At 34.8% G+C, this 16,251-nt stretch overlaps 1 protein-coding gene across 1 annotated transcript in view; it reads left to right on the top strand.

Moving 5' to 3' along the window:
• The window catches only part of LOC140432860 (periostin), a 188,342-nt gene that overhangs the window by 161,093 nt on the left and 10,998 nt on the right, over window positions 1–16,251 (top strand). Inside the window, exons 4-5 of the mRNA XM_072521001.1 lie at window positions 12,269–12,478; window positions 13,990–14,475. Of these exons, the coding sequence (XP_072377102.1) occupies window positions 12,269–12,478; window positions 13,990–14,475 (696 nt within the window). The remainder of the gene's footprint in view (window positions 1–12,268; window positions 12,479–13,989; window positions 14,476–16,251) is intronic.

Genomic DNA, 16,251 nt, shown 5'->3' with positions numbered 1-16,251 from the left:
TCACGGCTATCTTTACTTTGTTTATTGCAGCGCGGAACAGTTCAGTGGTAGTCGTGTTATACCACTTTCGTAAATTTTGAAGACAGGAAATGCGTCTTCTTCCCGGTCCTCTCTTACCATTTACCTTCCCTTGGGGAATCAGCTGGAGAAGGCCGTAACGTTCTTGATTTCTCATTACATGTCCTAGATATTCCAACTTTTTAGTTTTGACGGTCATGAGAATTTCACATTCTTTCCCCATTCTACGCAGGACCTCCACATTAGTAACTCTGTCAACCCAGGATATACGTAAGATGCGCCTATAACACCACATTTCGAAAGCTTCGAGCCGATTCATGGATGTAACAGTCAGTGTCCACGCTTCCATTCCGTAGAGCAGAACTGTGAATATGTAGCAGTTCAATAGACGGCATTTTGTTTTTAATGATATGTCTCGACTGTTGAAAATGGTTCTCATTCTAACGAATACTGCTTTTGCTTTTATTATTCGCTGTTTAATTTCTGTTGAGTGGTCCTATTTACTATTTAAATTGGTGCCTAGATATGTATATTGCTCGACTCTTTCGATATTCTGTTGGTTGATTGTAAGTTGAGCGTTTAGTATTGGTTTTTTACTAATTGTCATAAATTTGGTTTTCTTTATGTTAAGAGCTAGTCCGTATCTGTTGCTGACTTCTGTTATGCGATTTGTTAATATCTGTAAGTCGTTCAGAGTATCGGCAAAAACTATAGTGTCATCTGCATATCTAATGTTATTTAACCATTCACCGTTTATTAGTATTCCTTTCGCACAACCGTCCAAAGCTTCCTTAAATACCCATTCAGAATAAATGTTGAACAACAATGGAGACAAAATACAGCCCTGTCATACTCCACGTTCTATTGCAATTTTATCAGTTAACTGGTCTTCTATTTTGATTTTGGCCGTTTGATTGTAGTAAATGTTTCTGATAATTCTAAGATCTTTGTTGTCAATTCCAATTTCTTGCATTAGAGTCATTAATTTGTCCTGTTTTACTCTGTCAAATGCCTTCTGGTAATCTATAAAGCATGGGTATATGTCACAATTCACATCCCTGCAGCTCTGAAATAGCACCTGTACAGCAAAAAGGGCCTCCTGTGTTCCCAGAGCATCACGAAATCCGAATTGTGTTCTTGTTAGTTGTTCCTCACATATTGTATATATTCTTTTGTGAATGACCTTTAGAAATGTTTTAAGTAAATGGCTCATAAGGCTTATAATTCTATAGTCTTCGCACTTTCTCGCATTGTGTTTTTTTGGAAGATTTATAAAAGTAGACACTAACCATTTTTGGGGAATTATGCCTGTATCATATATATTGTTAAATATATTTGTCAACCATTTTATGCCATCATAGTCCATAAATTTTAAGAATTCTGAGTGAAAATTATCAGGGCCTACTGCTTTACCATCTTTGGTGCTTTTGATGGCATATTTTACTTCTTCGACTGTAAATGGTGGTCCAGATTCGCAATTGGTGTTTGTTGTAATACCAGTGTTACTTCGTATATCTTCAAAAGTTTTTTCCACGTATTTAATCCAAATATCCGTTTTATGCTCTATTTCCAGTACTATGTGTTCCTGATTATCTGTCAGGAATCCAGTGTTCTTTTGTTTATATAAGCCTGCCGCTTCTTTAATCTTTTTATGGAGGTTAAATGAATCATGTTTTTGTTGTAATGACTCTATCTCTGTACACTTCGAGCTAAACCAATTTTCTTTTGCTATTTTAATAGCCCTTTGTATTTCGTTATTTATGTTGTAGTAATTCTTATTATCTTCAGCGTTTCTTCTGTCTTCCATCATACATAGAATCCCCTCCGTCATCCATTCCTTTTTATTTGTTCTTTCAGGTTTTAAGTATTTCTCTGTTATTTCTTAACGTACTTTGTGCAAATTTTCTAGTTCTACATCTGTGTTATCTGTTTCTGTACGAGCCCATGGTTTTTCTGTACGAGCCCACGTTTTTTCTTTTAGGCGTTTTTGCACCTTTTCCTTTACTGTTTTATTTTTCAGTTGGTTAATATCGTACTTCATAATTTTTGGTCTTTGAACTTTCTTTAAACTAAGTTTCATTTTGGCGATAAGTGGATTGTGGTCCGAATTTATGTCGGATCCCGGGTACACTTTAACAGATGTTATAGAGTTTCTAAATCGTTTGTTAATAAGAATATAGTCTATTTGATTTCGTACTGAGTGATCTGGAGTATCCTGGGGAGATTTCCACGTAGGCACTAGGATATAGAAACATGGCACTGAAGTATGCGGTTAGGCAAATAAGGTAAACTGAACGAAGAAACCTACTGACTAACCGAACGGTTCAACTGGTCATTTATACCGATGATATTATTATTATAAGTAGAACATCAACAGGAGCACAGGAAACATTAAAAGCACAGGAGTTAAAAACGCAAACAAAAAGGCTAGGTCTGGAAAATAACACAGAAAAAACAAAAATAATGATACAGACGAGAAGAAATATAGTCCCACAAAACATTATACATGAAGATGATATTGAAACTGTTGGAAACTTTACATACCTAAGAGTAGAAATTTATGCCGACGGATCAGAAGATGGATAAATACGGAAGAGAATTACGCAGGCAAACAAAGCTTATTTTGCCCTCTCTCATATATTTCGGTCTAAAAATGTCCACTGAAATACAAAGATGAGAGTCTATTAAACCTTAGCTTGACCAATAACATGCTATGGCAGTGAAGCGTGGGTCCTGAAAGAAACATCCAAAAGCAAACTTGACACATTCGAAAGAAAAGTACTGAGGAGAATACTAGGACCTGTGAGAGAAAACGGAATCTTTAGAAGTCGATACAACAACGAGCTTTATCAACTTTATAAGGAGGCAGCACTGTCAAACTTCATTAGAATACAAAGATTGCAATGAGCCGGACATGTGATAAGAATGGAAGAGAATAGGCTACCAAAAAGAGCACTGAATGCTAGAATGCAGATAAAGAGACCGGTTGGAAAGTCAAGAAAGCTCTGTGAAGACACAGTCAACAGCAACGCACAAACCCTTTCAGAAGTCCGTGCATGGAGAGGATCAGGCACAGACAAGCAAGCATGGTGGCAAAAAATAAAGGAAGTTCTCAATTTGGACTGTAGTGCCGTAGAAAAAGAAGAAGATATACAATTTTAAGGCCAATAAAATATGCTAATTTAGAAAATATAATAATAATAAATTTCATGTTGTTTATATATTAGGAAATCAAAGTGTAAGCATTTCAATCTTGCTCTTTACAAAATTATAAATTGTTAACAAACACATTGTATATATTATGTTTTATTTTGAAAAAAAAATACCGTTTCAAAATAACATCTCGCAAATTCCATCACATCCCGACTTATAGGCCAGATGCTCTTGTTATTGCGTTACTTGTTCCGGATGTCGCTCAACGTTCCGTCTTTTCGTTTTTCCGATAATCACATAAAACTTCAGAAGAGAGTCATTAATCTGCTTCTATTTCCTGATCATTTTATTTTTCTCGAAGTTAACGAATTGGTACGAAAATTGGAAAACTCGTAGATGTACTTGAACATAATTATGTGAACGAACAATTTCTTAATAATAAATAATAACCATTTTTGATTTAGCTCAAAAGAGAAAAGCTCGGATTTAAAGTCTTCCGTCTACATATTTTTATATTTTGTGAACAATGAAACTTGGAGTTGCAGAGAGGAAAAAAATAAGACATGTCGCCAACGAAGAAATAAATAAGGGTAAAAGTAAAATAAAAATAAAACACACAAATGGACTAAATACAGTAACTAGCTAGAAGAAAACCAGGAATCCCAGATAACTAACAGAACATGAGAGTACACAAACAAAAGCACAAATGGTGATAACATAGCAACGGAAAGGGAATTGAAAAAGCTGAAAGAAAGGAAAAGAGCGAAAACGAAAGATAAACCGGAATAGAAACCAGATAGGACATACTCATAGTAGCATAAAATGTAAGAACCCTTTACGAAGCTGGCAAATTGGAGCAAGTAAGCCAAGAGATTGATAAGTACAAGTTAGACATTGTTGGACTAAGGGAATTACAATAAACGGCAATGGATCAACCCGAGTAGAAGACCAACGATTAATGATATATTCTGGGAACACAAACGTAAATGATAAATACGAAAAAGAGATTGGCAATACTGCTAGACTAAAAGGGAAGAAAGGGTCTAATAGAGTGGGAGCCAGTATCAGAAAGGATTATTTGGGCGAGTCTGAAAGCAAGGTACTATATTGTATCGTTTTACCAATAAAACGAGCGGTTCGAATTTATGTAAATATATTTATTTATAAGTTTACACTAAAATAATGTCTTAACAACTAAACTAAACTAAACTAAACTAATATCAGCGCTGCTTATATATCCAAGTTATTATGTACTAGAATAATCTGGAATAGTCCGCCTCTATTTCCGCTTGTATTGATGTCTTGATCTCTCACCCGGTCGATACATCCGGAACATTCCCGAACACACATCATCTTTTTGAGATACAACTGTTATATAGGCTACGTCGAAATAAGCGTGTTCATTACACTGCTCCCCTCTTAGATCTGAGCGTCCCGATCAGCAACTCTATATGTAGGTACAGGATGGCCGAATGTACAGGACTCTCCAGCTCTGCATGAACCCCTTAAGAAGAAGTAACAGTCTACAGACTTTGAAGGACTCAATCTCTTCGCGTTAATAAAACACACAGTAATTCGTACGCCGGTTTCTTGGAAGATCACTTTAAGCATGCTTCTGACAATCTTCCAATCCAGATCTTCAGTGCATGGCCTATCTTGGGTAAGGCCAAATTCTTAATGTCATAATTGCACACGATTGTCGTGTAAATTAGAGGCTCTTTTTGCTTTAAATGTGTTAACGCAACGATGCAGAGACATGAATGTGGATGTATATGCATGTTTTATTGACTATCGAAAAGCATTTGACTGCGTTAACCATCAAAAGATGATCGAAATTCTGAGAACAACTGGAGTTGACGAACAAGACTTGCGAATTATCTCAGAACTATACTGGCGCCAAACGACAACAATTGAAATAGAGCACACAACATCCGAAGACATACAAATCCGACGAGGAGTGAGACAGGGTTGCGTCTTATCACCGCTACTCTTTAATTTGTATTCGGAGTCTATATTCAGAGAAGCATTAGACGAGGTCCAAGGCGGAATTAAGATTAACGGAATCAGCATAGACAACATCAGATATGCTGATGATACCGTCTTAATAGCAAGCAACGCACAAGAACTACAAAATATAATAAATGCGGTAGTTCACCACAGCGAAATGTTCGGTTTACATCTAAACGTTTCCAAAACTAAAACTTTAGTATTTTCAAAGACACCAATAAACGTACAGGTGTATGCCAAGGGTAAAATAATAGAACAGGTAAATTCCATAAAATATTTGGGAACAAATATCAATAGTCAGTGTAATCCAAAAAAAGAAATCCTATCAAGAATTGAACAAGCAAGGAAAACATTCATGAGCATTAAAACATTTTTTTCAAGATCAGACCTTAGTCTACAGCTTAGAATCCGAATGATCAGATGTTACGTTTTTTCTGTTTTACTGTATGGCTGTGAAATTTGGACAATGGACTCTGAAATAGAAAAAAGAATAGATGCCTTTGAGATGTATATCTACAGACGAATGTTAAGGATTCCATGGGTACAAAGAGTTACTAATGTTGAGGTACTTCGTCGAGTGTAAACAAAAAGAATTACTAAGAATAATCAAAGAGAGGAAAATGCAATACTTGGGTCATGTGCTGAGAGGCGAAAGATATGAATTACTTCAAGTTATACTGGAAGGAAAAGTACAGGGCAAAAGATCAGTAGGAAGACGCCAGAACTCGTGGCTGAAAGACCTGAGGAGATGGTTCGACCGCTCATCCGCAAAGATCTTTCGCGCAGCAGTTTCCAAAACTACAATTGCCATTTGGATCGCCAACCTTCGAAAGGAGACCTAAAGGAAACCTAAAGTATAAAAAATATGCCAATACTAAAGTTTATAAGTATATCCAATTGTTGAATTCTTCGCTGTATTAGTTCCTATCATTCTCCTACTTTCATTTTAAACCCACTCTTTTAGACAGTTTTAAAATAGCAAACGAAAAAAACTCTCTCTCCACTGTTGACTGCCGCTAGCAACAGACGTAATCTCTTTCGACTGTTAGCAACAGACGCGCTCTCTCTCTCTCGCTCTCTTTCCCGATAGTTACGCAAAAAATACCGCGAATCCTCTTTTGAATCGTGTAGACGACAGAAACAAGTGTGCTTTATCTCTTGATCTTAGTGTTAGTACCGCGAAATACGTGTGTAGAAACCGCTAAGACATCTCCCCTCGTACGAGAAACAACCGCGTGTAAATATCGCGAATGGAACCCGATAAATACCGCGAGTGTGTGTAACAGCAATATTGGTAAGACTTTTTATATACTTAATTTGGCTATTATCTATATTACCCTTTACCAGCTCTCCTAATTATTTTGAACCAGCCCCATTTAATACAGTTTTTATACTCTGAAATTATATTAAGCATTTCTCATATGCACACCCTTTTTATACACCAATTATGATACAGAAATAAGCAATGCAATGAGCAATACAACCAATTGTGATGTAAGTTTTCTTCTTTTTTCTTTTTATCTTTTAAAAAGGGTTAACAATGTAAAGCAATGCAAAATTTGCAGATTTATTATGCTTCTGTTACTGTTCGGATGCATTTTTTCACACTTTTAGAGACTTATTTTGTACTCGTCTGTTTTGTATGCTCACAAATCTAAACAAGAATTCCGGACGAAGTAGTGAAGTGCATCCTGCTTCTAGTGCCAATTTTTCAGCCTTATCGTTGGGCTACCGGCGTGCCTGAATGCCTTCTGAACTGTCTGTGTAATCAAAACTGCATTACTGTTTAACTGCCTATTCTATTCTACTCTCTTCTGTTGTATAGTAGCTACTTCCGCTGAAATATTGTCATCCAAGTTTCAAAGATCAATCAAACCCCTTGTTCCCATTCCCATTCCATAAATTCTAACCCTTGTACTTGCATCAGTTATGGAACTATCTTTATACCAACAAGAGCTTTTGTTTATATGCGAATCGATTTCGCCGTTCTTTCTTTTTTTGGTGTGATAATTTGAAAATTGCTATTAAAGTTAGTTGTATCTCGGAACAAATCGGTACCTTGACATACCTAAAATGGAATACGTCTTTATTTCCTGAAATAATCTTACTTGTCTATTTACTCATAGAAATCTGTCCCTATAGTAGTCTATATACTGTGAATCTGGCTTCTTTTTACGCTTATACTACGAACTTACCGCTTATACTACTACGAAGAGTTCCCAAAAGAGGTCCCAATCAGTCTACTAAACGCGAAGAATGGTAAAAAGAAGTGGTTGGGAAATTTTCAGTTCAAACATCGTCCAGTCTGGTGTCACTTGCTTGGAATGCCATTTATATGGTACTTGGTAAAGATGGAAGTAACGGTATATTTAAACGGCTTTAAAATCGGTTTTAATTTTAATATATACCAGGAGTCTCATCTAACCGACAATACGAATCCCTAAACTAAGGACTGAGTCTCAACAGATCGAAGCGTGGAAACTGCTTTACCAGGTACAATCCAAGTACGTAAGTTTAAGTCGTCTATAGACAATCACGACCTCCAACATCGAAAAGATTATAATACCCGTGTTCGTCCGTCTAAAAATCTGGTCTACTGGTAAGAATCGATTTCACCGTAAACCAATAATAAAGATGCTCCCTCAGATGGTAGCTTCGGCATCATTACCAGCGTTAGTAAGGAAGTCAACCAAATATCTGAATCTGTGGCTCTTTTCGTACTGAGCAGGATTACTATCGCGACAACGAGTCATGAGAAGGGTACGATCTGTCTCACGACGGTCTATACAATGCCGTTTACTCTCTTCAACCAAATCCCTTCTTACAAACTCTCTCTGATGACGGGTAGACCCAGAAACACGTGTTAGAGAATGATAAGAGACTCAAATTTATATATTTATATCTATATTTATTTTATTCACTTCATAAAAATTAAAATTGCACAGGTTATATTTACAACAAAATCACAAATCAGATTAAAATAACTCATAAACTAAATATGGTTTACACAAACTCTTAACGGCAGGTTTTGAATTGAATAATAGGCCAGGAGACAATACACCATTGTATCAATTGTTTTATTCGTTTGTTTTATTAACAAATATCACCCGTGCACAGAGAAAAATTTGCAAACCAACAATTTTTTAAAAACGCGTTAAAAAGCCTGTTTAAAGATCTAAAAAATAGAATTATTTCGCACGGACACTTGGCAAATATATAATAGAATATTTAGGATTATAGAAGTATGGTGAAACGCAATTAACTTAAACACGGATGATAATGTCGTTGTCTATGGGTAACTGAGATTACCCATAGTTACCTATAGTTACCTATAGTTAACTGAGATTTTATTAAAGAAGAAACATTACTTTTATTGATTGAGTGTCCCGATTTCCTCTTTGTTTTCCTTTTATAACCTCGAGGTTAAATTACATATCGCAGCGTTAATAGACCAAATACGTTTATACAAATTACTTAATCTACAAGGTTGACTTTAAGTTTAAACGAAATATTATGAAACAAGACACACATGTTAGTAATAAATACGTGTGTCCCAGTTTTCTATTAAAAACAAATATTTATTGCTACATAATATTTTTGATACTTAATATTGCTACCTAATATTTTTGAATTACTGTATTTATCTCATTATGCCCTTAACTAATTTAATACTGCATAAATACTTGTCTCTACATTTACCACTATTCGTGGGCATACTGCAAAAACTGACCAAGTCAAATATGATGCTTTCGAGATAATTGATGTTGAATATTTTGTAATTTTATTTGAGTTTATTTCTAAATCAATTTAAAAGGATATGTATTTTTTCTTTCCAGGTATTAAATGGTTGAAGTTAGTGATTCTAAGTATCTCTAAAGATTGTATTAATCTTTTTGTTTTTCGCAAAAAAAATTGACTTGGTCACTTTTTGATGTAGAAATTTTCTCATATTGACATCATGGCCACAAAATGATAATTATTGATCAATAATAAAACACAAAGAAAATACCTATGTCTAATTTTATTTATTTACAGTGTAAGGCTGAAGTTTCAAATAAAAACATTTACTTTATTTTTTAAATTGGAAAATGATAACAAAAATGTAAAAGTTTCTATACTAGAATTAATCTGACTCCGAATCGGACAATACTGATGGCTCTGGAGCAACATCTTTTTTCCACTCTCTGATGGTATTGATTGATACCAAGCATGGAATTCAGAGGGAATTGTTCCTGTCTTACATAATTTTAGAAGATCCTGCTTTTTAAGTTTAGAAATAGGAATTTCTTTAGAGTATAATAGTTGAATTTCTTTTATAGGATTTATAACTCGTTTAGTACGTCCAACTACATTGAACATAAGAAATTCTGGATCACTATAGTTGTACTTAAATAGTATATATTGCGGTTTATCTGCTTCATATCGCATACATTTAATTTTTAGCCAATTAACACGATTTCCGTTTTCATCAATGGTTCTATTTTTAAGAGTATTAGCAGCTAGGGTCTTTATGTCAAGAAAATCATTATACCTTAATTCCTGTACGTTATATAGATCACTTCTTTTGTTTCGGCCTCTTTTGGAGCGTGCCAGTCTAAAAATGTTTAACCAATCATGCATAGTGTATACTGGAACATTCTTTTTAGCATTTTTTATGGCGCTGTGCATGGAATCTACTTCCATATAAGAATGCCCAGATTCCAAAAAATTATGCTGTACAATATTTAAATTGCTGTTTTGTACGATAAATAGAAATAATGCTGCAATAAACTGATTTCTGTTTTGACCGTTACAGGTATCAGAGAACAAACTTATTTCGATAATATTTTGTGGCAAAGATTTTATAAACTTAAGCAGGCATGTACCTATTTCTGAACTGCCCCTTTGACCATTAATTTCAGTCCATGCGTAGCAGTGGGCTTTTTGACTAGCTGCTTCGTAAATTGTGAGATTGTACGCGCACAGCTTTCTACTGTAATACATTGGTGAGACATCTGAAGAAGGTATTTGCAGAACGCTTTGTAAATCAAACGTGACACTTAAAAAACTATTATCAGTCATTGCGCGCTCTTTGTCTGATTTTTTTGCTAAATTTGCTTCGTCTCGTCTTTTAATGTGATTCTGATATTTTTCTTCTAAATCTGCAGCTTTTGTCTTCAAGTAGTTCGTGCATGTTAGGCACTGATCCTTTTTAGGCTTAAAAAAGGACAAATTAAAGTTGGTACCAAAAATGCGACGGTAAGATATTTGAGATGCGTATTCCTTTCCCGTTTTCTTGCAATCTTCCACATATAGTTCGTACATTTTTGCGATAGATAAATTAGAATCTAAATATTCTCGTTTAGCTGATGATCTACAGTAGTGAGATGCCATGGTTGGAAAACTTTGTACGTGCGCTTTGATTGACGCTATAATATCAGGTTTGGTTTTATTAGCCGGTTCCTTTTTGCCACGTTTGTCGTTAGCTGCAAATATTCCTATATCATTTGCTCCAGAAAATGCCTTATCCACTGGCCCGTGGCTTATACACAAAGTGCGTAGAAAGAAATTCTTGCAAACTCGAATTTTTTTACCCTGGTTTAGGAAATGATAGTACCTACTTGCAGTTTTGAGAGCACCTGTTCCAGAACGAACTCTTCTACAAGTAGGTTCTTTGCTCGCAACACAACAGAGAATATAATCTTTTTGACGATTATAGTCTAATCTCCAAAATTCCGAGCATAACTGGTTTCTGAAATCATCATTAAAACTAAGAGAGCATTTGAATTTACAAGAGTTGCAATTAATCAATTTTGGTTTTTTTGCTGCAATGACTGTTCCTTTTGATTTGTAAGGCAAACTTGACGTTCTATTTTTCTTTTTAATATTTCTTTTCCATCGGGAAGGGTTAGCTCTTCTCCAACGACATTCTTGTTTTGATAAGGGTACATCACTATCAGTTGATTCAACATTTGATAAACCATCATCATCACTCGGAATATAGTTATCACTACTGCCGGTAGAAAAATCTGAACCACTATCAACGACCATTTTCTCAAACGTAGGTGACACAGGTATATTACTCACCTCAATAGAGCTATTATGTTCTTCACAATGTTTGGTATTCTCTTTTTCATTATCAGACGTGGTAGTTGAACATCCTTGCATTAGAGTAGTATTGAATGAACCTAATTAAAATATTAGTTTGGGATAAAAAGATCAGTTTTAAAATGTATATTTACCTTCCGTAGTGCTGGTTCCAGCTGACAAAATAGGAATGTGTTGTGATGTTGATTTAGAAGACCATAGTTCTGAAACCGTTACTTATTATTCGTCACCCTAATTTGATCTCATTATTATGTTTTATATTTTAAAACAGCAAAATGATCAACAACAAAAATCTACATAGAATATTAACTTTGTATCAGCGGCATTTACTGTTGATGGTTAGGAAGTGGGGCGATAAATATTATTTTTTAAGGAAAACGTTTATCTGCTAAGAGCTAAGTAATAGATACTTTTATAATTTGTTGTCCTCATCATAACCTCAAAATTATTTTCAATAAATATTACGAAATTACAACACTCACCTGCGTTATTTTCATGTGAGGTACTAGCTTCGCCTTCATCTAAACACATTTGTACTAAAAACTTTCCCCTGGACGTCATAATGAAAGATAAACTTAATATTTCCTTTTCCAACACGTGATAATTCAACTGATAAACATACAACGTGTAGGTAAAACTAAAACATCAAAAAGTGACCAAGTCGTAATAGCCAATTGTCGCAGTCCAATGTTGATATGAAATGTGAATCACATTTCATGCAAAAGTGACCAAGTCAACATGATCATTTCTTCCAGTCTATTGATACGCATACCCAGACATAGACATTTGGATGCTATGTGTGTTGCGGCATCGTGCCTTTATATTTTGACTTGGGCACTTTTCCAGGTATTCGGTTACGTCTTTCGAGTGACTTGGATTGATAAACGAAAAATCGATAAAAATTGACTTGGTCAGTTTTTGCAGTATACCCACGATATAGGATATTTTATACTTTGTTTTGTTATCCACTGATATACCTAATACGTTCTTACTTTCTTTGCAGATGAAGAATATACCGTTTTCGTGCCGACCGACCACGCTTTCCAAAGATGGCATCCAATCGACTGGGGTTTCTATCCATTTAGTGTCCCCGAATTTACAGAGAGTGTAATCGTTAATCATTTTGTTAAAGGTAGATTAAAACAAGAACTAATTAAGGACGGGGAAGTTATTAAAACGATCGGAGGAAAGGAAATTGTGTTTCGAAAAACACGTAAGTAGTTCTTTTGTTTTAAGCAGAGGTTGTGAAACTTAATACAATAAGATTGTATAGTTTTCATTTTTGTTTTTTGTTTTTCTTTATTACGCAATCAATTTTTATGACCACCACAAGCACATTTGTTCAAATATATATAAACGCGAAGAGAAATATTTCAATAAATGGGTGTTAGTATTCTTATCTACAAAAATAGTGAGTCTATTAGAATTTTTGTTTGGGGCGTCTTATTTGTTGACCACTTCTTCTTTTTCTCCTAGCACTACAACTCAAGGTGGATCTTGGCTGACCGCACAACTTGCTCCATCGTTCTTGTAATATCCATGTATTATCTCTTTACCGCATTCTTAAAAGTCCCAAGTGCCTTGTTTCCGCCTTGTTCCAATCAACCTCTCCAGTAAGTTAAGAGGTAGTTGCAAACGAAGTATCGCTAATCCATGTGGAGATTAATATGGTGGTGATACGAGAGATGACAAGATCACAAGAAAATATCTTCTTCCTAAGTTATTTTGTAATATAAGTCTTCCAAACGTTTATTCGTGGCCTCATTCAGAGTCCATGCTTCTCCTTCATGTTGTAGTACTAGAAAGATATAAAAATGTGTTGTTTTAACTAGAAATACAATACTAAGATCGTAGATGCAAGCGATCTTTCATATTTTTTTAAAAATTGCTCTGTTTCGTTGTATTCGTCTTTTAATTTGTACGATTGGATACCAGCTCACATTGATCTTACTTCCGAGATACACTCTGTCTAAAACTAGATCTCTGACTCTATATGATTTTTTTTGTTATTATAGAGTTTGTTTTATTAACACTGATTTTTAATCCGTACTGATCACAGAGCTGACTCCATTTTTGTTCATTAGATTTTGAAGGCCTTCACTCTAGTTAGACAGTACAGTAAGTTACTTTTTGCATATTTAATGTTATTCATGGGCTAAGCCATTCACTACAATGGCTGCTGTTGTCTTCATTATGATTTCCTGAAATATTTCCTATGAATACAAGTTGAAGAGTAGAAGTGAAAATATACAACCTTGTGTAACTCCTGTTTTTATTTTCCTTATAATCCTTATTTTACTAAATAGTTTTTGATTAACTATTATTCTTACTTGATGCCAGTATAGTTTTGTAATTATTCCTTGTTATTGTAAGTATTTATTTATTATAGTCTGTCGGTATATCTGCATACATCTGAACTTGAATTTTTTCTGCTATCACTAGATTTCTATATCTATTGTTTATACATATATATATATAGTCTATTTGGGGACCACTGATTCAGATATATCCACTAGTGATTTTCACGAGTACAGACGACGCTTTAAAAGTTTAAAAATTGTGTTTATGATTAATAGTTGCTTCTATATAAGAAGCAAGATTGAACTTAGATATTGCTTTGTCCAACAACTGCGGCTGTGCTAGACAAAATACCGTTATTAATATACAATATTACCGTTATAATTTAAAATATAGCTTTTTAATTAACATTTGTTCTTTATTTAGCTAATCTTACCGTTAATGGAGCCATGCTAGTCAAGGGAGACACACCTGTCGCCAGAGGAAACATAATGTTCATAGGAGAGGTACTATTTGTTACGGAATCTATAGTGTCCAAACTCCATCAACAACACAAGGATAAAGAAACTCCCCCACTCTTAGCGTTTCCATGGTTCGGAGCTCAATTTCTTTCCCACGCCTTCCTAGCGCTGGAACGAGACAAGAGATTCACACATATCACACGGTTCCTAAATCTGGCTGACCTAGCACCGCATGTATCAGGAACGGGTTACTCGTTCTTTGTACCCACTGACACAGCATTCGAGAAAATTGGACTGGATAAAATGCCCGACAATTATTTGTCGACTGGGGACGGTTTGCAAATTTTACTTAACCATTTTGTTAAAGGACGGTTGTATGACAGAGACCTGAGGGATGGAATCCGACTGGAATCTTTGGGAAATAGGACTATTGAAGTAAAAAGAATGAAAGGTAATTTATAAAAATATTTTTTAGTCATTACTACTTAATAAAATTGTTGTTGAACTTTTTGAATTTTCAACAAATTTCTTGTTTGTTTATTTTTTACGTATTTATACCAAGTATAAATGTTTATTAAAATATGGAAAAGAAATTCAATACGAAAAACTACTAATTTTTGATCTTGAGAACTCTATAGCGCTTACTGAAGTACTTACTATATATATTTATATATTCGGAGTCGTCCTCTTTTCCTCCTTTCTATTGGGCTCCATTCGGTTATTCGTTTTATCCATCTGCTGACTCTAGTTCTTCTTACATGTCCATACCACTTTAGTATTTTCTTTTTTGTTATATATGTTAGTATGTCTGTTTCTATTGATGTTCTTTGCTTTATTTCGTCATTACTTCTCCTATCCATTCTTGTTACTTTACAGCATCTTCGCAGGTATTCCATCTCTGTTGCTACTATCTTACTGCTGTTTTTCTTGTTTATAATCCAATTTTCAGCCCCATTTGTCGTAATACTTCGCACTTATATTTTATAAATCTTATAAAACTGTGTTTTTGTCTTCATATTTAGGTGTCTATCCCACCATACCGAGTTAATTTGTAGGATTGATGTTTTTGTTTGTCCTAATCTTTGCTTAATTTCTTCCTCTTTTTTGCCTTTTTCGTGATGATAAACCCCAACTATTTGAATTTATATTTTCCTTTGATTGTTACGTTGTCGTTAATCTGTAGATCTTCTATGTGTTCTTCACTTGTAGATAGGTACTCTGTTTTCGTGAGGTTAATGTCTAGGCCAGCCTTGGTAAATTCTTCTTGTAGTTTCTTTATCATGTAACTGAGGTCTTCCTGGTCTTGTGCAATCACTACTTGATCGTCTGCAAAGCTTAACGTATATAGGTATTCGTTTCGTACCGGTACTCCCACGCCTTCGCATTTTCCTCTTCATGTAGTCAAGGCTTTCTCTAAGTATATTTTGAGTAGGGTTGGAGATTTGGAACAACCCTGCAGGAGCTCTTTTGTTGTGGTAAAGTCTCTTATGATTTTTGTTCCCATTTTAATGGACACTTTATTTTCTTTATACAGATCTTTTGTAGCTTTTATGAGTTCCGTCTGTTTTTCTAATTTGTACATTGCCTCTCACAGCTCTGACCTTGGTACAGAGTCATACGCCTTTTTCAGGTCCACAAATGCCAAATGTATATCTCTATTTTTTGCTTTTTTCTTTTCCAACAGTTGTTCCACTGTGTATATGTGGTCTATGCATGATCTTCCTGCCGTGAAGCCTGCCTGATCGTCCCCGATTTTGCCTTTTATCGCTTGCTTTATCTTTTCTCGCAGCATCTTCCCATATAATCTTACTATTGATGATATTACGCTTATTCCTCTGTAGTTTTTGCATCGTTTTCTATCGCCTTTCTTAAATATAGATGTCATATATGCCTCAGTCCATTTTTTTGGGAGTTGTTCTCCATTTATGACTTTCTGAAATATCCATTTTATCATCCGGTGTAATTTTTTTTAGCCGTACTTTATAAGCTCAAGAGAAATGCCTCCAGGTCCCAGTACTTTATTATTTTTGATTGCTTTTATGGCCGTTCTCATTTCCCTAGTGCTTACTAAATCATCTTATTACTAAGTACGAATATTTATTTATTTATTTATTGACGGGAAAAAGGTCTAAATGTTTCGTCAGTACCCTGACTTAATACCCCAGTAAATCATGTGAAGTGCAAAATTCATTTCCTTTGTACGTACTATTGTACCCAGAGTTTGTAG

Source organism: Diabrotica undecimpunctata, chromosome 1 (assembly GCF_040954645.1).
Source record: "Diabrotica undecimpunctata isolate CICGRU chromosome 1, icDiaUnde3, whole genome shotgun sequence".
Classification (NCBI taxonomy): Eukaryota; Metazoa; Arthropoda; class Insecta; order Coleoptera; family Chrysomelidae; genus Diabrotica; species Diabrotica undecimpunctata.
The sequence above is the reverse complement of the archived record's forward strand: the minus strand, read 5'-3'. Positions and strand labels throughout refer to the sequence as shown.